Raw genomic sequence first — 25,286 nt, 5'->3', positions numbered from 1 at the left:
AGCCCACCTACAGATGGAAATGGAAGAATGTTTTTCACCATAAAGTCACAAAGGGCTTTATCACTTTAATAGACTTATTGTTAGAGTAGCATCTGCACTTGCAATCTGGCAAAAGGCCATGGACCAGGTATTGCAAGACCGCCCAGGTACTCAGTGTTACCAAGAAGCCATCATTATTACAGGGGAGGATGACGAGGAACATCAAGACAGCATTAAAAAGATCAGAAGATTATAAGCTCAGAGCAGATGAAACATGTGTGAATTCTTTAAACCAAGCATCACTTATTGTGGCCACACCATTGACACACAAAATTTTCACAATTGTGCTGAGAAAATTCAATCAGTGGTGGATGCTGCAAGTCCAAAGGACGTGTCACAGTTGTGGCCCTGTTTAGGGTTTGTCAATCACTATAACAGGTTCCTACTAAATGTGGCTACTCTGCTCCATCTGTTGAATTCATTGCTACAGATCAGGAAGAAATGACAATGAGCAAAGCAGTATGAAGTGGCTTTCCAAAAGACGATGGAAATGGTGACATCAGACACTGTACTCACAAATTATGACCCACATCGTTCAGTGAAGCTTGTCTGTGACACCTTGCCTTATAAATTGAAGGAAAGATGGAAGTGAGCACCCATAGCCTTTGCATCATGTTCCCAGAGAAAAGTTATGCACAGATTGACAGGATGTCCTTGAGTCTGGGGTGTAAAATGTTTCAACCAGTACTTGTATAGGAGAGAGAGTTTACCCTCATTATTGAACATCAGCCACTGTCCATTTTCAATCCACAGAAGGTGTTCCACTAACAGCAGCGGCACAAATGCAGAGATGGGCTCTGTTTCTTGGAGGACACAATGCCAAGATTGAATTCAAGAGAGCACTAATTATGGAAAGCTGATGGAAGTGTCCATTTACTCTTGGAAAAGGAAACATTGGAAAAAGTTACAAGGGAGGATACTATCCTTGGTATAATCTCCATAATGCAAATTAATGTCTCCCTATTATGGCAGAGATGATCCAAAGAAAAAAAACAGAAAAGACCCCACACTGTCTCAGGTCTACCTGTCAACCAAAATGGCTGGAATGTACAGCAGAAGTTCCAGTTCCCCCATTTTTACCAGGGTTGGGATGAACTTGCCCTTAGCGGGAATTGCCTTAAGTGGGGATTGAGAGTTATTATACCAACCAAGCTGAGAGCTCCATGCCGATCATCAAGGTGTCGTCAAAATGACAGCATTGGCTTGAGGCTTTGTCTGGTGGCCTGGGATTGAGAAGTATATGGAACAGCTTGCCTGCAATGGTTTGGGATGCCAAGACATCCAGAGCAGTGCCTCTCCATCCCTGGCAGAGGATTCATGTGGATCCTGCCAGACCATTTATGGACACATATTTCTTGGTAGTTCTGAATACAAAGTGGCCAGAAGTATTCCCAATAGCCTCCACTACAGCCCCACACACAGTTGATGTGTTGCTCTAGGACAGGTGTTCCAGAACACTTAGTCGGTGACAATGAACTGCAGTTTGTTGTGGAACAGTTTCAGTCATTCCTGGAAATGAATGGAATAAGACATATTACATTTACACTGTACCAGCCTGCTACCAATGACTTGGCAGAAGGGTTTGTTCGGAGTCTAAAGAGCACACTGTGAGCGACGTCAGCAGAACACTACACTGACACTGAATCAGAAGCTCACCAACCTCCTCCTTGCAGCACACTCCACAACCAACAGCTCACCAGCTCTGCTGTTCCTGTTTCGTCCCGTGCACTCCTGCCTGGATCTCCTCAAACCCAGTCTCAGAAGGACAAATAGCTGAGACAAACTGAGGGACCCCCAAACAAAGAGGTTTGATGTTTCACTCCTGGACTACAGAGGTGATCATAGGTAGGTACCACACAGTGGAGGTTGCGTCTCATACCATCTGGAGACGTCGCATCGATCGCTTGATTGTTAAGAGAAGAAAGGGTCTGGAGCAGACAGAACCACTTCCTGCAGCCTCAGAGTCAACTCCTACAGCCACCACGGAGGAACCGGAGATTGTTTCACAGTCACAAGTCTCACCTTGTCAGGAACGATGTTATTTCACAAAAGCAAAAAAAAATCCTCCACAGCAATTAAATCTGGATGGGACAATTTAAATATTTGATGCACTAAGTGTGTATATAGTATGGTGAGAGAGCAATACATTCCACCTGTGAATATAGTTGAGATTTGGAGTTTATAGCTTAGCAGGGACGAGTATTGTGTGCTTAATATTACAGTAATATTTGAGTAATATTGCAAATTGTTGATTAAGCATTCTTTGTTTACATTATTCATTCCGGGTTATATGTAAGAAGTATGAGAATGGGGTATGTCATCACACCACCGTGTCATACCGCGTGCCTCACTAAAGTAAAACAAAGTAGGCACGTTTATCCTGAGTGTGCGTGTTTTTCTCTTGATCAGCTTTTGGAGATGCCGAACAAAACAGGACAAGAAGAGGCAGATGAGATATGGATTTTCACTGGCTGAACGCAGACAGATTCAATTGCGACCAAGTCTATGGTCACCGCACCGCAGGGACTGAGGAGTGTCTTGTGATTCAGCTTCAGTGGGTCTCCCGAGTTTGAAACCTGTACAAGTCACTTGCTGTTGTGGGTCTTTTACAGGCATGAACTCACTCCTATAATAAACTGCAGCTGTCCCTAATATCCTATAGATCTGTTCTAGATTAAACATGAAAAGGGAAAGCCATTAATGGCTAATGAGTTGTTAATGAGTTGTAGTGAGACAAATGCAGTGGTCTATTATTGTTCTGCTACAATAAATGTTAATTAGCAGCTATTTACTTGATGCTTTTACCTGTCTTTGATTTCACCTCCTTTGTAGCCCCCCCCCCCCCTCACCGGACCTACACCGCCTCCTCTTCCTCCCCCACCCCCGAGCAGTTTTGCATCAGCTCTGAGTGGTGTCAACAGGTTACCCACTGTTACAAAGTGCCTTCCTCATGTCACAAGAAGATGGAGCAATTGTTAATGCTTGAGCAACCAAACCACTGAATGAATGGTTCATTAGGTTTCAAGAGGTTGTTTTTTCATTGAATGCCTTTTAGCTTCAATGGGCTGTTATCATTAGCACAGGGTGCAGCCCCAAAGAGGTGGTCTCACATCAGAACGGACACAGTCTGGGGCAAAGACAGTTACTTCTCACTTCCACTCTCTCTTAAATACCAGCTACTATTTCTTGTGATATTTATTTTCTTTTGCTTATTAACAAAGAGGTGATTCTGACCTGACTATACATTACATCAGCATTTCAACAAAACTACAATTTAAAATTGAGTAATATTAAATTCCATGTTTGTTAATTTATATTTGTAAATTAAATAAAAATTGGTTTCTGAAATTTGCCTTTGATTTGGTTCACAGGATGTTGCTGGTAAGACTGCATTTAGTATCCTGCATTAGGAGGAAAAGTCCTGAATTATCCTAGGTGATGGACTGGAGTTATGTACGGGACAGTCTGAGGAAAGGCAGCAGATGATCATCAATGAAGGACAGAGCAAAAAAGAACAGCATTTAGAAAAAAATTAGTAATTCCGTGCTTATTTCAATAAAAGTGACTTGTAAGTTTGTTAAAAGTTTAAAAAATCTGGAATTTGAATTTCCCAGCTGTCGAGATGGGATGCTTATTCAGTCCTCCAGACCTCTGGCTTTGAGCCATTATGCCACAGTGCTCCAAAGTACACTTGAGTCTAATTTATCAAAGTCAAATATATTGCAGTGTCATCAAGAGACACTAATGAAATGCAAAGTCCACATCTGAATTTTTTTTATGAAATTGTGAGCATTTTGAAATTACTGGGGAAAACTTTAAAATTTAAACTACTAACACGGGAAATGTCAACGACTAGCATTGAGCGACTTTCCTGCGTACTGTTAGTCTGGTTCCATAGTATACATTCATTATTGTCTGGATGAAGTAAAAACAAAAAATGCTGGAACACGTTCTGCCCTGTACAGTAGATTGGAGTCTATTTATTTATCAAGACAGTGCAAAATAGGCCCTTCGGACCTTCATGCCACGCCACACAGCGACCCCCGATTTAATCCTAGCCTAATTCAGGGACAATTTACAATGACCAACTAACCTACCAACCGGTACATCTTTCGATTGTGGGAGGAAACCAGAGCACCTGGAAGAAATCTACACAGCCACAGGGAGAACTAACAAACTCCTTACAGGCAGCAGCAGGAATTGAACATGGGTCACTGGTATTGTAAAGCGTTGTGCTAACCACTACGCTACTGTGCCACAAATTACAAATGTACTATTTTATTCCAGATTTTATAAATAGAGATTTCTTTTAAAACTACTTTTTTTTCCTCTCATCTTTCTAATCAGTCCATCTCTCCTTTACTAATTCAATTTATAAGTTAGCATTTCAAATTCTAACAGATTGATTTTGACTTTGCTTTTTTTTTCACATGAATGATTAAAGAAGTACAACTACTAGGGCTGTTCACACAGGTTTTAGGTGTCAGGTACAGGAACCTGTTCTTTATGAAAAGTTGGCTGACAGCAACTTGTTGTGCAAAGGCCAATGAAATATCTACGAGCAATGAAAGTCTCTCAAAGGGCTATGCAACATGTTCATTATAATTTGGCGCTAACATGAGTCCTTTGCATTCCAAGTCCATATTTTAATCTGAAGAATGCTATTATTATGTTTGTTTCATATTGCTGCAGGCAAACACCTAAAACGTATTTTTCTAACATACAATAACCCGCATATTGAACTTACTAGCCTAAAATGTATAAGGAGTATAGCTTCGTCTTTCCTCTTGAAACTGTTCTCAGAACATTTTTACTTACAGCTTGTCTTCTTTCATACATTAGTTCTTCATCTATTTATGTATAGTTTTTCATAAATTCTATTTAATTTTATCTCTGTAAATGGCTGCAAGAAAATGAATCTGAAGATTGTATATGGTAACATAAATCAATGAGTGAGTGAGTGATCCAAAGATCCAAGATCCAAGAAGGGTCCAAAGATTAGCAGGTTAATTGGTAATTGTAAACTGTCTTGTGATTAAGCTAGGGAAAGGGCTTTAATCGCTAAATAAATCTGTTCATCAACCACATTACTATATTATGAATGGGGATCAAATCCCCAGGTTGGAGATCGGGGGGGGGGGGGGGGGGGGGGCGCCTTGTGATTTTCCATCTAGGAGCCAATGAATATACCTAAGGCTTATTTCACCTGGGCATTTAAGGACAACAGTTGCTGTTCAATCCGTTGCGTTTCGTACATCCGGCGCCATTTTTCCTGTTTCCTTAGCACTTGTATTTTTTTTTTGAGGAAAAGCTGCTCCTCGATGGATGGAGAGCAGCAAGGAGTCGACTGGATTTGAACTGGGGACCATTTGTCTCTCAGACCTGTGCTGATGCCACCACACCACTGGCCTGCAGAACTTCGGACAATTACGCATGCTTTTGTCAGGTGGTTGCCCCCGTTCCAGGCCGGGGAATAATGAATAGAAGGGCTCTGCGGATGCTGGAAATCCGGAGCAACACACACAGAAATCTGGAGCTACTTGCTGAGTTGCCTGACTTGCTGGGTTCCTCCAGCATTTTGTGTCTATTGAATGAAGTACTAACGTGAACGCAATTCTCTCTTCAACACTTGTGTAGAGCAGACAAAATAAATCACTGCCACATTTACTGTAGTATCACCGACAACTCTCCCATAACTAGATAGAAAAGAAAAACATACAGTATAATTTAAAATGTCATAACATCATGACATCCTTAGCAAATAAGAAAGTAAATAGTGTAGTGGCAGATCAAACCACATTTCTGGCAGTTTAGTCAAGCAATAATTATTTAAATCACATGTACAGCCATTAATTTTCTCCTCTAGTGTATTTATATATTGACATGAAAATCTTTGAGAATTTAGAAAATGGAGTGTGATCTTTTATAATTCTTTAGTAATCTTTCGTAATTCCTAAATACCTAAATGCAAGTGTTGAAGAATATTTTCTTTCGTTGAAAACACAGGAAGGATTAAATGTTGATCGATTCTTACTTAGTACATTGCAAAGATTTTTACAGAATCATTACACTCAAGGTCAGTTTTTGAAGAAACAGCTAATTGGAGTCTAGATCCACTAAAGGCAAAGAAGGGAATGAACTCAGAATCTTCTAGCAGCTCCACTTGGGAACTACACATTGATTTCAGTCTGTACTTCCACAAGCCTTGTCAAAAAGAGAATTTGCACTCAGTGGCCATTTTATTATGTACACCTGTACACCTGCTTGTTAACGCAAATATCTAATCAGCCAATCACGTGGCACCAACTCAATACATAAGAGCATGCAGACATGGTCAAGAGGTTCAGTTGTTGTTCAGACCAACATCAGGATGGGGGAAGAAATGTGATCTAAGTGACTTTGACCTTGGAATGATTGCTGGTGCCAGATGGGGTGGTTTGAGTGTCTCAGAAACTGCTGATCTGGGGTCTTCACACACAACAGGCTCTAGAATTCACAGAGAATGGAGTGAAAAACAAAAAGAAAATCCAATGAGTAGAAGTTTCTGTGGGCAGAAACACCTTGTCAGAGGCCAGACTGGTTGAAGTTGACAGGAAGGCGACAATAACTCAAATAATCACACATTACGGCAGTGGTGTGCAGAAGAGCCTCTCTAAACACACAACACATCGAACCTTGAAGTGGATGGGCTACAGCAGCAGAAGACCACACTTACTGGCCACCTTATAGAGGCACTTCCAAGTGGCCACCGAATGAACGTCCGGCTGTACAATTGTCTTGAGTTGAACTCTCATGATCAAACCTGCCAGCATTCATTACCTTTGCTGACCCAGGGAGTGGTGATCACGTCCCCATTGTGCAGCCATACTCCATGTAGCAAAATAGACAAGGAAAGAAGTAAACTAATGGCCAGCTACAATCATATCAATGATTTATTTTCAGCAAGCTGCAGTAGGAACTGCAGCTGTTTTTTAATCATTATTTTTGCTTTATACTAACAGGTAGGAAATCTCATTCATAGAACAGGATAGCACAGGCCTTTCGGCCCACTATGTTATGCCAAACCAATTAAATTAGTAATTAAATGGCCAACTAAAATAATCTCTTCTACCTACACCATGTCCATATCCTTCCAATTTCATTACATTCATGAGCCTATCTAAACGGCTCAATCAGAATCAGGTTTAACATCATCCGCATATGTTGTGAAATTTGTTTTGTGGCAGCAGTACAGTGCAATATATTACAATAAAAACTGTTGATTTCAGTAAAATATATATAGTTAAATATGTAGTGCAAACAAAGAAAGAGAAAATAGTAGTGAGGTGCTGTACAGGGGTTCATTGTCCATTCAGAAATCTGATGGCAGAGGTGACAAAGCTATTTCTGTCTGCCTTCAGGCTCTTGTACCTCCTCCTTGAAGGTAGCGACTGGAAGGGGGCAAGTCCTGGGTGACAGGGGCCCTTAACGATGGATGACTTTTTGAGGCATTGCTCCTGAAAGATGTCCTGAATATTGGGGTAACTAGTGCCCATGACGGGAGCTGACTGAGCTACAACTTCCTGCAGCTTATTTCGACCCGGTGCAGTGACCCCCCCCACCCCACCATACCAGATGGTGATGCAGCTAGTTACAATGCTCTCCACAGTCACGCTACAAAAGTCCCTAATGTTTCCACCCTCCATCACCACCACCCCAGCAGCACAGTCCAGGATCCACCACTTTCTGTGTAAAAACCTGTCCCTCACATCATTACACCCCACCCCCTCAACTTAAATACAGGCCCTCATTCAAAGAACGATTGACAAAGCCTGACCAGCATTGATCAACAGATTCCCAACCCAAACTGTGGCCAGTCCGAAATGAAATCGGACCTGAAAATTTAACTCACCATTGCATTCTGGAAGCATGGCCTGGTCATTAAGTCCACATAACCCAGTACCTGAGTGCCTCATACAGCCAGCCCCTTACTCAGCTGTTAATAGTGAAAATTCAAACGTGGATTTAAGTGGAGTCCTAAACTTTCACACGCTCATAGCATCAAGATTTGGGGGAGTAGATTTGGGATGGAGATGAGGAGGAACTGTTTTGCCCAGAGTGTGGTGAAATCTCTGCCCAATGAAGCCGTGGATGTAACCTCAGTAAATATATTTAAGACAAGGTTGGATAGGGGAATGAAGGGTTGTGGGGAAAAGGCAGGTGGATGAAGACGAGTCCATGGGCAGATCAGCCATTGAACAGCGGAGCAGGCTCGACGGGCAAGATGCCCACTCCTGCTCCTATATCTTATGTTCTTATTTATAAAGACCCTGGCGAGCTCAATCTGACCCCAACCCAGAGGATTAATAATATTTTTCCCCAAAGACGACTCGAATTCTCAGTTGGGTCCTGCTAGACTTCGAATAATCACCACGCTCTGCTCAGCAGGAATTAGCAGCTAGTAATATCACAGAACCCAAGGCAGATTCATAGAGGTTAGAAGGATGGTCAATGGTTTGGGGTTTTAGCCAATTTACGTTCAAAATGTAATGTGGAGGTTGGCTGTACCTTTCTTGAGATTAAACAGCTGGGGTTGCTTTTATAGAAACAGCTCCAAGGCTATTTCCACAATTACTTCACTCTCTTTTTGCATTACTTTCTAAATATTTCTTATTGTAACATATAGTAATTTATTTACAGTACTGCTGCCACAAAACATCAAATTTCATGAGGTATGTTGGTGATAATAAACCTGATTCAGGTTGGTGATAATAAACCAGATCATGGCAGATTTACGCTTTCCTCCAGGAGCACCACAACCTTGCCATTGGGTTTCGAGGCTTGCCTGCCTCAAAGACCCGGTGAGCTGTGTTGACTCGAGTCAGGGCTCCTGGTAGGGTCACTCAGGTCAAAGGGCAGAGGCCAGACTAAGAGTGGTCCACCGGTCCTCCAGGCTTGAGGGTTCAGATCAGGGCCAACAACCCTGACTGGTCAAACAAAATTGTTATGGAAAGGGCAATGAAGAACCATTCGACCTGAGAGTGACGGTATTCCTGAGCCTCCACCCGGGACTTGCATGACTGACGGGACTGAAAACTGAGAGGAAGCTACTGAGATGATGAAGGAAGCCCTGAACACCGCCAGAGATTGAGGACGTTCATCTCTGCTCTAAACGCCAGTGACGCAAAGGGAAGCAGGTAAGTCGATTTACACTTTAAGCCACTTTTCCTTCTTTGCCCTTACTTAACACAAATCTACCGACTTCACTTTTAATATCACACCATCCATTCAACATTTACAGACTCCAAGGAAAAGAGTTATTCTTCATATTTCTTCTATTTTTTTCTCGTTTTAGTACCAATCTCTAACTATATGTTTGCACTTTGTTCTGACTTCCACCAGCTAATCATCTCAAGTGTAACAACTCTGTTGATTCTGAACAAGTCAGTCCATCACTGAAGAACTCTATGAGGGAATACTGACACACGCATATAAAAGAAGTGGATTTGATTGAGCCAGGCTTTTCATTTGACCCTTTCTTATGTATCAGTAATCACATCTTCAATTTACCCACATCTAGCTCTCTACAACAACATGCACAAATTGCTTTCTGCCACTGATTCCCTTATAGCTGGCACCCCCTGAATGTTACTAATCAGCTACAAATCAGAGCCCCCACAAAACTTGCTGTCACAATCTGTTGATGTACGGTCCACAATCAGGAATGTCACACTAAAAGAAGAACAGAATTATTCAACAGATGCAACAGAAACAGCACAAGTGAAGCAAAACCTGGATTTTTTTTTAGCAAACAATAAATTAAACAAGAAGTGCGAACTTTCACCCTGGAACAAATTGGACCATAAAACCATAAGGCACAGAAGCAGAACTAGGCCACTCGGCCCATCAAGTCTGCTTCACCATTCCATCATGGCTGAGTTACTATCCCTGTCAACCCCAGTCTCCTTCCTTCTCCCTGATGCCCTGACTCATCAAGAACCTATCAACTTCTGCTTTATATTCCCATTAGTTCACTGGTCAGTCCACTCCAGCTCTGTGAATTTGATCTTTACACTCACACTATGATTCTTCCTTTGAATGTATTGGCAATCTAATATCCACCCATTCCAGCTTAGTTAATCGTCTTTATTTTAAATAAACTTGAACCCACAACTGCAATCACCATACAACAAAGATTAATGTCATATCCTTCATCTGACCCAGCATGACTTACTTCTGTAATTTGCAACCACGTTAACTAGTTCCCCACACAGTGGATTCCAGTTAATTGGGCCATTAATTAAGCTGCTTATTTGGGACAACTCTGAAAGAACAGATGCTAATCAAGAAAATAGATGGGATTTCCTTTGTTTATTTGGAACATTCTGCCTCTTAAATGGGACAGAAGGCTATTGCTGAACAGTTTCTCACTAGTTTCAGCTGCATGTGCTTTGGTAGCCTTTAAACTACACTGTGCTTAGAGTGAAGTTTTTAAATAGTATCAGTGGCATGTGTCTGTGTCCAAAAAGCAGTGATTTATGTCACTGATCGTTGGCAAGAAATAAGTAGTAAGACAATTCAGAACTGTTTTGCTCATGGTGGTTTCAAGCATTCGGTCTTGGAGATGTGAGAAACATCTGGGGGTGAAAATGAAACCATTTCGCTACTTCAGCAAGTTAGGAGCTACAAAGAATTTCAAGGTATCGACAATCATTTTAAATGTTACAATGAAAATTTGAAGGATGCAGCAGTTTCTCACTAGTGTTAATCGTGTGCTCGTTTAGCTATTAGGTACTACACCTTGCTCAGAGCAAACAGGTTTTAAATGGCATCAATCATTACTAACTGACGCTGATTTCTGACAATCCTTCATCAGGAAGGCAACAAAGGCAGTCCATTATCTGACTAGGTGTCTGCGCTGATTTTGTTAATTTACAGTCAATCAAAAGAACAGGACAGCATACACGGAATGAATTCCTCTGTCAATAACTACACAGTAGCAGTATTTGTCGTGTTCTAACTTGTTCTGTATTTCATTTAAATACATAATTTGTTACTCAGTTAAACATAATTTGTCTTTTTTAAACCACTTCCCTCAAACTTTGGCAAATTGGGGCAGTCGCTTAATTGGGTCAAAATGTGCTGTGTCCCAGTCAACTGGAATCCACTGTGTTTGTGTGAATTAATTCACAAAGGTACAACATGAAACACTTAGTGAAAAAACATTTCAATTATCCAACAGAAACCAGATATTTCACTTCTAAACTGTGAAACACTACCACTTAAAGCCTGAAGAGTTTGAAAATTTTGCCAAGTTAAAATAAATAGTTTGTTAAGAAATGGAGTAATTAATATACAAAAGTAATTACAATTAATATACATAATAAAATAGCATAAATAGTCTATAGCATAATGTAGAGTTTGGAGTGAATTACAATCTACAATCCAATCATAGATCTCTCATGGTTGAAGGGAGGTTACGGGGGACGGATACACAAGGAATTATTCCAATGAAATGCACAAATCGAAGGTTACAGCTGCTAGACAAGAGAAGCAAAGAATGAACACTTTATAAAAATCAACTGAAATCCCAGCCTTGAAGTTACTTTTGATTGCCTAAACTTCACTGCCAAGACGTTCTGGTGCACCCACTCTATTTCCAGTGTCAGCAGCAAAGACTGGGAAATTAATTATACTACATTTGTTACATTCCAAAACAAATCACAGATTAGCATGCATATTAAAACATTCAAGACACTTCACAGGAGTTAAAAAGGCTGCGGGTCAGTTGACCCAAAGTGTGGTTTAGGAGCTTCTTTTGATGTGGGGATATTGAGAGTTTCAGTGAGGGCTTTAAAAGTCCAGAATCTAGGCAGCTGAAGTAGAACAAATAAAATCAGGACTGCCCAAGGCCAGAACCAGAGAAGTGCAGAGACCAGATCACTGAAGGCTACAAAGGTTACAGACACATGGCCATGGAGAATTGGAAAACATGGTTTAGAATCCTGCTGGACTGGGAGCCTATATTGACCAGCAAGTATAGAGATATTAGGTGAATGGAAACAAGTGCAAATTAAGATTGAGGTAACAGAATTTGAGACTTTCTGGCTTATGCAGAGCGGAAAATGCCATCCAGCCCAGAAGAGCAGTTGAATGATCAACTGCAGAGACAGCAAAGCTTCAACAGTGAACGAGCTGAGACAGAGATGGGTGACTTTTATGAAATGGCAGCAGGTGGCCTTGTGATGGAGCAGCCAGCTATGTGGTCAGAAGGTCATCGCAGGATCAAATATGACCAAGGTTGTGAGAAGTCCCATTCAGCCTGAGGCAAATGACCAAGAAAGAAAGGTTGCCGGCAATCTGAACGAAGATTGCAGGGAGAACCGAAAGACAAATGCTTCAGTCTTCCCAATATTCATTTAGAGGAAATTCAACAACTTATATAGAACACTTTAAATTGGTGGAGGGTGAGGGACGGCTCACCAACAATTAAAAACATACATGCAACATTATGGTAAATGTAAACATTCTTTGTGCATTTTTAGTTACTGCAAATACTAGAGCTGAAGATTAAAGTCTTCACTGGAAGACTTGCCACAGAATGATAAAATTTTATACGAGAGCACAAATTGCATTTGGCTTAATTCTTTTCCATAATGAAGGGGTAGCAATTGTACACAATATACACGTTGACCTAATGCATAATTGCTGCATGTGTGGGAGTAAATGAAGAGAAGGTTTGTACATTTTGTAACTCAGTGACCTCTGATTTATAGATTTGTAGTCATGAATCACCAATAATACAATTAAAGTTAAAAGCAAGAGAACATTTGGTTAAATGATTCTCCCTGAAGTGTTTTCTTTTGAATCGTGGGTACAAGCAAACAGATAAACCAAGAGCATGTTCATGAGATCATTCTGAAATGACAAAAATAAAATTGGCTCTGTCCCTTTGAATCGAGAGTATAGAGGCCAGTTGAACTGCGAAGTTTACATTCTGTCGTCTTTCGTGACAATGGAACCGGCTAAGTGTGTTAGCTGAATGCAAATCGAAGGGCAAGAACCAAGAACATTTAATTTTCCAGGCCCATGGATGGTTTCCCTGGCATCAAGAAATACAGGAAGACAGGAAAATATTGATGAATTCAAATATTATTATCTATAAGAGCTGTTCACCGTCACTGCAGCCAAGATCTTCACTGTTGACAGTTCTACTCATGATTTTATGTAACAGATATCATGAATAAGATGGGTGTGCTATTTAAAATGATTACTGAAGATTTAAGTGGTGATTACAGGAATGTAATCTGCAGTGGAGGAAAATCACAGCACTAACGCTTGTACCAGCTTCATGTTCTCACTAAAGCCTTGTCTGCCCTCTTGTGGTTCTCAGCCATTACTGCAAGCACGTTGACATCAGTAAATAATTACCTCTTGTGTAAACTGCAACTGTATGGTGACGATTTTGTTAGATATTTGTTAATAACCTATTAGACTAAACAAGCAAGTGAATTGTTTACACACCAGCTCAACTAGCACCATGAGAAGTTATTAAAATGTTAAAACAGCTTAGCACTGCAAGTAATAACTATTAATTTAGGTTTGTGCAAACATTAAACAGACACCCCTGCAGCCACTGTGGCATCTCTTTGCACAAGGAGGGCTTTCTAATGCTTGCATTGAGATTAATGGCAGAAAAATCTACCAGCTTCAGATGAAGTGGGTCTGAGTCACAACCAACAGGCTCACTGCATTTCAAAAGGAGCCAATTTAAGTCAAAGTACATTTAGTTCCAAAGTATATATACAACCTTGAGATTCATCACAACACACACAAAATACTGAAGGAACTCAGCAGGCCAGGCTGCATCTATGGAAAAGAGTACAGTCAACGTTTTGGGCTGAGACCCTTCTTCAGGACTCAAACGTCTCAGCCCGAGATGTCAACTGTTTTACCCTTTTCTGTAGACGCTGCCCGACCTTCTAAGTTTTTCCAGCACTTTCTGTGGAGTAGTTTTGAATCTCTGACATGCACAGATGTTCTCGTGCTTGGGATTCCTCTCCTGACAGGCAGTCAGAGCAGAGAAACCCAATCGTAGCCATTAAAAAAAAAATGACCGCCGAATACCCAACATGTGATAAACACAACAAACTGTGCAGACAACAAAATCCTGCAAACAACTGAAAGCGAGTCCACAGCCAGTTGTCACTGCGTCCGACTCAGTGGGCGGAAGCTGAAATTCAAGTAAGGGAGAGCTTGGCTTCAACACCGGGACTGGACTAATGTGCAGTTATTCTACATTACAGTCCCAATGCAGTTTCCTCAGCTTTAAATGTTGGGCTTTGATTAGACAGGTACAATGGATGCAGTAACAAATTTGCAATTGCTGATAATATCAGAGATGACACAGTTGGGAAAACTTGCAATATGGAACACAAAATCAAATCATTTACGTCACAAGAACAGACGCTAGAAGAACAAAATTATCGAGGTTGCCTTTTCCTTCATGTGTTCCTGACTGACCCATCTATTCCTGACTTGAGACGCAGTACTTTGTAAAGTTACTGAATTCAGCACACAAAGTTACTGCTATGTATGGTCTGAATGGAGATGGTGGGCTGAAGAGCCTGTTTCATCCTGTGTTATTCTTTGACTAAGATATTGCCCCTTCCACACAATCAACAACTCCGACAACAAGGGTGGAACGACAGTGTAGAGACTAGCCCAGCACTTGACAGGGCTAGCGATCTCCAGTCAGAGCTCGATACCTGCTGCTGTCCATAGGGAGCTTTGCCTACGACCGCAGGGGGCCCAGTTTCCACCCACACTCCAAAGGGAAGCAGTGAGTTGTGGACATACTACGTTGGCGCCCAAAGAACTGTGACACTTGCGGGCTGCCCGCAGCACAATCCTCGGGCTGTGTAGGTCGTTGACACAAATGACGCATTTCACTGTACACGTGAGAAATAAAGCTGATCTCTTTAATCTCTGTATACCTGCCCTCATCCTGTTTCCCTGTGACGCAGGAGGGAACCACCTGGCCACGCAAATACACCCAGCTCACAGGCCGGCTATCCGTCACCAATCAATCCTCGTCGACCTTGCCACAGCACGAGGATCCGGAAGATCTCCATCGACGCCCTACTCCCTCAGCGTACATGGCCGCCATCATCAGGAGGAAATACTGGGAGATGGACTGGGCGCCTGACGAAAAGAGAGGCCAACTCCATCATTTAGTCAGCACTAAAATGGGCCCCTGAACGGGAAACCAAAGACAACTTGGTGCCGTACCGAAGAGGCAGATATGAGGAGCCTGACCCACTCCTGGGGAATAGAGAAACTCCGGAGGACCTTCATTGCTGCCCTAAATGCCCATGGCGTGACAGGCAGTAAGTAAGTAAGTACTGTTCTCCCTGCATTCAAACTCCACATGCAAGGAGCACATGCAAACTCCACACAGACAGCACTCAAGGTCAGGATCAAACCCAGGTCACTGGAGCTGAAAGACGTTGCTGCACCACTGTTCTACCCGCTGTTAATACTAACGGCTCAAAACAACTAATCCCATTCATGGATGGTTTGTGGACCAGTGGACAAAGATTCAAAATGTGTGGTCAAAATGAAAATGTGAAATCAAATTATTTGCACACAATGATCCAGGGAACATTCTAACTGGCTGGTATTGTGGTGGTGGGGTGGGGAGGGGGGGAATCAAAGTAAGCTGCAGAGAGTTTTAAAATTAGTCAGCACCATCATGGTCACTAACCCCCACCGTATCAAAGAGGTGACGTCCATCATTAAGGACCCCATCTCCCAGGACATGCCCTCTTCTCATTGCTAACATCAGGAAGGAGATACAGAAGCCTAAAGGCACACACTCGGCGATTCAGGAACAGCTTCTTCCCCTCTGTCATCGATTCCTAAATGGACATTGAATCCTTGAACACTACCTCAGTACTTTTTTAAAGTTTCCTATTTTTGCACTACTTGTTTAATTTAACTATTTAATACCTAGTGTGATTTACAGTTATCTTTCATGCTCTATTATTACCTGTTGCATTGAGCTGCTGCTGCAGCAAAGTTAACAAATATCATGCCTTATGCCGGTGATATTAAACCTGATTCTGATTCGGAGAACTCAATGACTGTTGGATAGTGGGAAATGTCATTTGGTTTTTTTTGGGAAAACATTGGATTTTTGACAGAAGAAAGACATTGCAGAACTATGGAAAAAGACAGCCAGGAAAGAGGAGTGAATAGACTGCTCTGCCAGGACTGGTATAAAATCTGTGGACTGAATAATCTCCTTCTGTGCAGTGACAATTCTATCATTGTACCGATAGCTTTAGATGCACAGATGGCGGTAAGTCCATAAGTTAAAGCAAAGACCTGCAGAACCCTGGTTACCTACCAACTTCAATGAAGATCTTGTTACCTACCAACTTCAGTGAATTTGGAATTTCAGCCGGGCCAGATTGTAAAGGTCAGGGTGTCAGGGCCAGAGGCAAGGGACAACTCACTGCTTGGCGAGATTTACTTGTCTCTGTGCTGAAACGAGCTCTGCAAATAAAGGGGTCCTGGATCGGCTACAGTGATGACTGGCTTTGTGGCTGTGAACTCACTTTTATGAACTTTAGTTCTCAATGTTAATGGCTTACTTCTTATTGTTTGCACAATTTGTTCTTTTCTGCACATTGGGTGTTTTTTAATGGGTTCTATTGGGTTTCTTTTTTATGACCGTCTGTGAGGAGACGAATGTCAAGGTTGTATGCAGTATACATACTTTGATAATAAATGTACTTTGAACTTTGAACATAAAAGGCCTAATTAATAATCAAAAATATAATTTAAAACCACAATACATTTCCAATTCCTTCAAGTTGTACACTAAAATTATAACATCCAAGTTACTTATTTGACCAATATTCAACAGCTAACTTTAATTGAAACTGCAATGCATTCACATCTTTGCAATTATTTGATATTAAAAACAGAGGAATTTCTGATATCATTTACTTCTTCTAATCTAAAACAAATAACCCATGACAGACTGTAAATGGTGAATAAAATGTTCTATCAAATTTGGCAAAGTCATATTTTCACCTTCCCCATCCATACCACACCAAATCCATCCAAAGTTTTTTTTTAATATAAGTTCCTGTTCTTAAAATTAAGCAAAAACTATTAAAAGTATTGTTTTAAATTACCAGTTAAGTTTTAAATTTGTGTAACATAAATTGCCCGGCAATGATATTGCAAGAATGTTAGCTCTGAGGTCTGGGTTTTATGCAAAGATCTGCAACGTACCTAAAAGCAGAACAATCACTTGAAACAAGGTCAGAAAAAGCCAGCTGAATACGTCAAAGACCTGTACTATAGCATGCGTTTGTGTTTTTGTCTACACGATGGTGAGAGGCTGTGCATTTTGTATATCATCATTTCTAGTTCCAGGTGAACAGCATTTGCGGAGTTTTTCAACCACTTTTATCCATAAAGATATAGAATTGTATTTCAAACCATTGCTCCTTTACAAGAGCATCAATGGAGGGGTACAGAACTGGCATACGAGCTTCTCCCACCTTCCCCCTCACCTGGTCTCACATCGCCGGCCAGCTGGTGGTTCTTCCCCTCCCCCGCCTTCTTCTGGCTCTGATGAAGGGTCTCAGCCTGAAACATTGACTGATTATTCCTCTCTGCAGGCGCTGCCTGACCTGCTGAGTTCCTCCAGCCTTCCTAGTGAATGTGCCACTGTTCTCTACCCCGAGTATTTGCATCCCATCACCAACTGTGTGTTCACTGACACCCACGCCAGCAAGACACTTCCTGCTCCTTGAATCTACCAAATCTTCCCTTCCCAAGGAGGGCGAGGATGTCTAACCTATTCTATGTACGATATAGCCAACGTCCCTGGACTTCTGAGACAGCTAGGTGCCCAAAACAACCGGGACACGTAACGGTTCCAGCTGTTCACTTTACTTAAAGTGAACAAAGTCAAGCAGCTGCTTCAGACTTTAAGCCAGCAGAATGAGCCTGTGTAGTCTACAATCCGATGGGGTAGTTATTGAACTCCCCAATTTCAGGTAGCCTGCTCCCCACTGTCCCATGTCTCTCTCCTCCGAATCAACCCAGCTCCTCGTGATCCAACTAAATCTCACCCCAGCACCTCCGAACCAGTTTCTTTCCCCCTCCTCGACCCATTTTATCTGCCCACCACACACACATTTTTCAGTTGTTCCCCTCGGCCGCTACACCGCGACTGTCCCTATCCGCCCCCTCCCCACCTGTCCTCACTCACCCACCCTACCTGTTCCCATCCAACCACCCACCCTACCTGTTCCCTGTTCCCATCCACACACCCTTCCTCCTTTATTTAGTTCCAGGCTCCACATTCCTTTCCTATCAGGTTCTACCATCTGTAGCCACCGTCACCTCCAACCATCACCTCCCAGCCTGTCACTACTTTTACTTTACCCTCCCTATAAACCAGTCCTACACATCAGCAGCTCCTGCTCCCCCTCACCTCTTCGTACTGGCTTTCTACCCCCTTTCCTTTTGGTCTCGACCTGAAACGCTGACTCTCCATCTACTGCACAGATGCTACTCAACCCATTGAGGCCTTCCTGCAGTTAGCACTTTATTTGCTGCGAACATTTCTCACAATTTGATAACGAGAGGGCCAGCAGAGGGTGTTGGCTTTTCAATTCCATACTGATTAATAACTCCAAGGAAGCTTTCAGCGTCAGTGCTATATTATAGATTTATAAATCACCTGCTGCTCTATACTTGAGAAAAATACACTACAAGTCTTAATGAACAGGAAAAGTTCAAGATATATTTCCTCTAAGTTGGAGGAAGTAGTGCTGCGATGAGGTCACTCTCAAGTTGGAGAAGCAAAACCTCATATTCCGTCTGTGTAACCTCCAACCTGATGGCATGGGCATTGATTTCTCTAACTTTTACTTCTTCTTTTCTTTAAATTGTCCCTCTCTCCTTTCCCTCTTCTTCAATTTCCCCACTCTGGCTCCCCTTCCCTCACCTACCTGTCACCTCCCTCAGGTGCCCCTCTTCTTCTTCCTCCCACGGTCCACACTCCTCCTATCAGGCTCCTTCTTCTTCAGCCCTTTACCACCTTTCATCTCCCAGCTTCTTGCTTCATCACCCCCTGCCCCAACCACCTGACTTCACCTATCACTTGCACCCTTCCCCCTTCTCATTCTGGCATCTTCCCCCTTCCTTTCCAGTCCTGAAGAAGGGTCTTAGCCCAAAACATTCACTGTTTACTGCTCTGCATAGATGCTGCCTGACCTGCTCAGTTCCTCCCGTGTTCTGTATGTGTTAGTATTGGAATTCGAATGGTATGTACTCACTAAAACAAGGATCTGCAGAATATTCTTAGATTTTGCTTTAAATGTTGGTCCATGCCACCACGTAAAGCACAACTCTTGGTAAATATGCCAAAAACACACAACTACATCTATGGCTGTGTCTTTTGATCCTTCCACACCAGGGGTTTCTAGTTCCTTCGAGTACAATTGCCATTTCGAGGGAGACAGATGTTTGGAACACATCTACAATTCAACAATATCTACTGTTCGTTTTAAATCTAAAAGATTATATCCCTAAAACCCTCTTAACATGAAGTGTCAACAATGCCACTGCTATTTTAATGCCTCTTCGATTAGGCACCAATTCCACAAAGGAAGTAAGTAGAATTATGCAAAGATTAGGACAGCCAAACAGAAGTTGTCTTCATTTTTGTTTAAGTTTACCAGAAAAGCAATTTCAGGAAAATCATTGAACTTTAAACGTTCCAACAAACCTTTGCGTATGCTAGCAGATCCTGGCGTCCCATGAAACGATTATAAAACTCCGGTAGTCTCCAGGGTGAGATGATCTGTGATTAAAAAAACGAAATACAAAAGGAATCAGCCCAAAATGATGAATGCAAATAAGGGTTTTTGAATTCACTAAATAACTGTGAAAATTTTCTCTGGAAAGAGGAGAATTTTAATATTTCTGACTCAGGGAGTTGACCAGGGATGTTAAATTCTACAGATTTTGTTTTTCGAAACGCAGAAGTTTCAAAGCTCTCAAGAAACGTACACAGGCAAAGTTGTGAAAACAGTTGGACTATAAAAGCATCCTTCTAGATAGAACATAGAATAGCACAGCACAATACAGGCCCTTCGGCCCACAATGTTGTGCCGACCCTCAAACCCTGCCTCCCATATACCCCCCCACCTTAAATTCCTCCATCTACCTGTCTAGTAGTCTCTTAAATTTCACTAATGTATCTATCGGGGGGTTCCCAACCTTTCTTTTATGCCATGGACTAATACCATTAAACAAGGGATCTGCGAACCTTTGGTTGGGAACCCTGCTCTAAATTCACACACGTGCTTATCACAGATGGAACCACACGACCGCCACTTCCAATTGATGCCCAGAGTGATGCAGAATTCACTTGTATCGCTGCCATACAAATCCCTTTGAGGAGCACCTTGCATTGGAATGACCACTGTAGACAACCACATTTGGACTGTCTGTGCTGGCAGAACCCACCAAGTTGCATTGCCAACAAGCACACCGATCTCCAAAGCACTACACTTCCACTTTTTCCCACAAGCAAAGCATCTATTTTCAGCATCTCCTGATGTCCTATTGCTACTGGCCCACAACCGAAATGGCCATTGGTGGCTTCTTCTACAACCATTAGGTACTCCTAGGTAACTAATTGTGTTCTTTTTTCCAAAAGATATCCACTTTTTTCATTATTTATCCTTCTTATAATGAAAATATACAAGGAATTACTTAAGTGTGCCTGCTTTAGGTACAGCAATGATTCTATATAACAGAGTTGTTTTCAATAAACAAAACGATTCAGTGTCTTCTTCCTTTTCTCAATCTCAGTCTGGCATTGGCTCATTATTACTTTTGTTTTATTCATCTACTTTGATACTGCTCTGCACCATTTACTTTGACATATCGTCTGGGTTTATCACAGCAAAGCTGTTTTTTTTTAAGTATCTTGTAGCTGGCATCAGGTTAATTAAAATGACAGCAAGATTCCACCTTGAACCATTTGCCCATTATAAGATCTTGGTGCTACTATTAAATTATTAGTTTTGAGGTTCGGAATGGAATTATCCATCCCGTTTAAATTAACGTCAAGGGAGCAACAGAAGAGTTCACCATATGCTGGTTGGACATTGAGCTGCGACAGCCTTTCTCACCAGTATATGCTGAAGTTCATTCTGTTCCAGGCCCTATTGCTAATAAGGTTTAACAAAAAAAAAGTTCTCAACCATGAACCAGACAAAAGAAGGAGAACTAAGACAAGACATGCTCTTCACTCTTTAAAGTCCAACCAAGTCCTCTGCTACTCAACCTTAGGCACACAAGACTGGCTCTGACTAAACAAAAGCTCTTTTTACTCCTTATAAAAGGCATTGCACACAGAAATGCACTTCCAAAAAGTACATTGGTGTCCTGATAAAAAAGCTGGACAGTTGATATCAATTTTTGCAAGTGAGCACCAATGCAGTCAGCATTTGAAGAACTGACAGTTCTTCAGGTTTAACGGTAACAAGGGCCCCAGCCAGCCCATTGCTCTCCTTTCCCCTTTCAAAAGCCAGTTAGTCTATTTTGCATGGCTAATCTTGTCTGTCATTATCATTAGCCCTATTATCTGGGAAACATTTACTCCAGCAGAATTACAGAAAGTTTAATGCAAGAAATATAAAGTTCATACCTTAACTTCAGGATAGAGCGCATAGCAAGTCAGCTCAAACCGGATCTGATCATTTCCCTGAAAAGGAAACGAGTGAAGTTAAATAAATTGAAAACTGCAAATTTATACTCATTTAGCAATCACTGCCAACTTCCAAATAGCTCCTCCAATTACTGTGTAGAAATCAAATGTTAAGCTAGGCATCATTGTTGTGAATTTGTATAAACACATTTAGTATATTTAAAGCTAAGGTTTGATAGCTTCTCAGTTAGTCAGGGTGTCAAAGATTACAGGGAGAAGGCAGGAAAATGGGTTCAGGGGAATAATGAATCAGCCATGATGGAATGGTACAGCAGACTTGATGGGCTGAATGGCCTAATTCTGCTGCTATGTTTTATGATCTTATGGTCTTTGTGGTTTGTTTACACCAGCCTCTTAGGCTTCTTCCACTGAGGTTGGGTGAGACTCGAACCAGAGGTCATAGGTTAAAGGTGAAAGATGAAATATTTAGGGGGACCATGAGAGGGCATGTCTTCACTCAGAATGAGCTGCCAGCAGAAGCGTGGATGTGTTTGATTTCAACACTTAAGAGAAATTTGGATAGATGTATGGATATATATGGTGTATGCTATATAGGTGGCGGTGTGGAGATACTTCTCTACCAAAGGAGGTGAAAGGCCCTCATTCCCTCCGCTCGCCTGCAGGTCACCATTGGACAAGGTGTAGCACCTGTTTAGCCCCCAATCAGGGTCACTTGAAGCCAAGGGAGCAGGAGGTCGATGGTCTTACGAGCAGCTGGTGCATATCACAAGTCCTGGCTATGCGACCACTTCAATCTCTGAAGAGTATTTATAATGGCTGGGGTCACCCATCTTGTAAAGGCACTGCCCAGAAGAAGGCAATGGCTAACCACTTCAGTAGAAAGATTTGCCAAGAACAATCATGGAAAGACTAAGATGGCCCACATCATGTTATACAGCATATAATGATGATGTCATATTATACAGAACATAATGATGATGTCATATGAAATGACACATAATGATGATGATCAGGACATGGATGGGATGGTTATGGAGGACTATGGTCCAGGAGCAGGTCAATGGGACTAGGCAGATTAATACTTTGACACAGATTATTACCTTGTTACAAGGGTGGCAAAACCTTTAGCACTTCTATAACATAATTCTTCTTAAATACGGATAGGAAGCCTCTTATTTTAAAACAATCCGTGGCATCCATTAAAAGGGAGTGCAGAGAAATATCACTGTGCCATTAAGGGTTAACTCACTGATCTTCCTCGGAAGTCTAGGTTCTTTTGCACAGAGAGAAAATTACGTTGGCAATTTTAACAACATCCAACAAAACATTTGACTAAAACATACAAGTGATAATTTTCAACAAAGGAACTCTGATAGCATATAGAAGGTAATATCTTCAAACCAAATCTCGGAGTTGGCCCCTAGTTTGAACCCAAGAAACACTTCTGACTTCGAGCCAGTCTCTCTTCCAAAAGTCTAAAATGTTGCTCCGCGAGTTTCCGGAAATACCTGCAGATTTCGAATTACCAGAGCTAATGCTAAAAGATGGACCGTAGCCCCAGCTTGTTTTAAGTGAAGCTCACTCTCTTTTCCCATCTCTATAATTTCTCTCCCACATTAACCTTTGAGCATGCATTTGACTCTTATTATGCAAATTATTATGCTCAGGGGGTAATCTGGAGGTCACTAACCTCTGTCGTTATGTTTGTGTTTAATCTGAATCACTCAGTAGAACCCCCTTCTCAGTCCTACACGATCCTCCCAGTGCAACTCCAGGGAGGTGTCCTTATCCCTGGAGAAGAGCAGCTGCTAGAGGGGCATTTGTGGAGGGAAATGGGGAGTCGAGACCCTTTCATCTGGACTGGAGGAGTTGAGGGGAGACGGCCAATATAAAGAACAGAGGGGAAGAGACAACACGAGCTGCCAAGCGTGTGGCAGTGAGAGGGGGGGTGGAAATTGTGATAAAGTGGGAAGTGGAGGTAACGAAGTGGTAGGGAAGCAGAAACAAAGAAAGGAGTCCGCCTCCTTTCTCCTCCCTTTCCTGGGCAGACAGCACAAACGCTCGGATCGATTCCCGCCACTGCCTGTAAGAAGTTTGTACGTTCTCCCCATTACCGCTTGGGCTTCCTCCCACGGTCCAAAGACGAACTGGTTGGTAGGTTAATTGGTCATTGAAAACTGTCCGGTGATTAGGCTGGGGTTAATTTGGAGAATTGCTCGGCGATGCAGCTCGAATGGCCGGAAAGGCCAATTCCACGCTGCATCTCAATAAATAAATAAAATCAGAGAACAACATCCATCCCTCAACTGATTTGATCCCCATCTCAGTTCTCCTCACCCAGCAGCTGCCACCTTAAACAGTCTCCTGTACCACGGCTGTGTGGTCAGTTTGCTCATTCTCCTGTATGTCTGCACAGACTGCAAACATCCAAGGTGCACGTGCAACTTCCCCAGCTGCCCTCGCCCTCTCCCATTCATCCTGCCCTGGATACGCACAGCTCATTGGAAGGGGCGTGAAGTGCTGCTACAGATTTCCCTCTCCCCGTCATACCGCGGAGTCCGAATCTCCGGCTGCATCTCCTTTTCTCTGAGCTGAAGATCCTGGAGTAGGGGACACTGAAACAAGTTCCATCACCCCCCGCCTACGACGACTGCAAATCATGAACCATCATCTCACTTCACAACATTTAATTCTTTGAAATACAAATCCCATTCACTAAGTCCTCACTCCACAGGCACCACACACCATATGCTTCAGCAGAACCCACCGATTTATAATCCAGGTTCCCAACTACAGGACAACATTTTCCATTTACCAAATCTAACTGGTTATCTAATTAACCTTCAGGCTACTGACTTAGTACTGTAAATGCAAGTTAACAAAATCTAAACAAAGATAGCTTACTTAAACAAGTAAATATTTGAAACTAGGCCATGCCCCATCCCTTTGTTGTTCTATATTGAACTCTCGGAACACTGCACTGCGTTCTACTCTTCACTGAAACGTGCTGTGTTCTGTTCTCTTCTTATTGTCCTGTCCTCCCTTTTAACTTGTTCAGGACCCGATGTATTTCTCAAGTTCAAAGACGAGAAGTGTCCACGTGGCAGTTTGCCATCTCCTCTCTCGCCCTGTTTCTGCTCCACAAGTCTGGAACCCTTCACTCCTCCACGATTCCTCCCCCTTTCCTTCAACTTATTTTGAGCTCAGCCCACTAAGGCCATTCCCACGGAACACGTTTTTTGTTTCTTGGTGAATGTCAGGCTCCTGGAGAAAATAAACGAAGATTACATGACCGAGGCTGATCTCTTCACAGGCCTGGCTGAATTTAGTGGCCCTGGCTCTGGGGGTAAAGGATGTGTATGGGAGGGTGGGAGGCGGGGAGGAACTGGGCTGCTTTGCTGCCGTCGTTGGCGCTCTGTGTTGTTCTTCCACACACTGTGGGCTTGCTAATCTGGCGCCAGAGTGTGGGGTGACACTTGTGGGCTGCCCCAGAGTG

At 42.3% G+C, this 25,286-nt stretch overlaps 1 protein-coding gene across 2 annotated transcripts in view; it reads right to left on the bottom strand.

Moving 5' to 3' along the window:
- The window catches only part of ass1 (argininosuccinate synthase 1), a 189,227-nt gene that overhangs the window by 117,144 nt on the left and 46,797 nt on the right, over positions 1-25,286 (bottom strand). For both annotated transcript variants that reach the window (XM_059993723.1, XM_059993722.1), the window contains 2 exons: positions 21,770-21,826; positions 19,838-19,912 (listed from right to left, as the gene is read on the bottom strand). In XM_059993723.1, the coding sequence (XP_059849706.1) occupies positions 19,838-19,912; positions 21,770-21,826 (132 nt within the window). The remainder of the gene's footprint in view (positions 1-19,837; positions 19,913-21,769; positions 21,827-25,286) is intronic.

The sequence above is a fragment of the Hypanus sabinus genome, chromosome 18 (assembly GCF_030144855.1).
Source record: "Hypanus sabinus isolate sHypSab1 chromosome 18, sHypSab1.hap1, whole genome shotgun sequence".
In the NCBI taxonomy this organism is placed as follows: Eukaryota; Metazoa; Chordata; class Chondrichthyes; order Myliobatiformes; family Dasyatidae; genus Hypanus; species Hypanus sabinus.
Note: the sequence above shows the minus strand (reverse complement) of the source record. Positions and strands in the feature narration are given on the sequence as shown.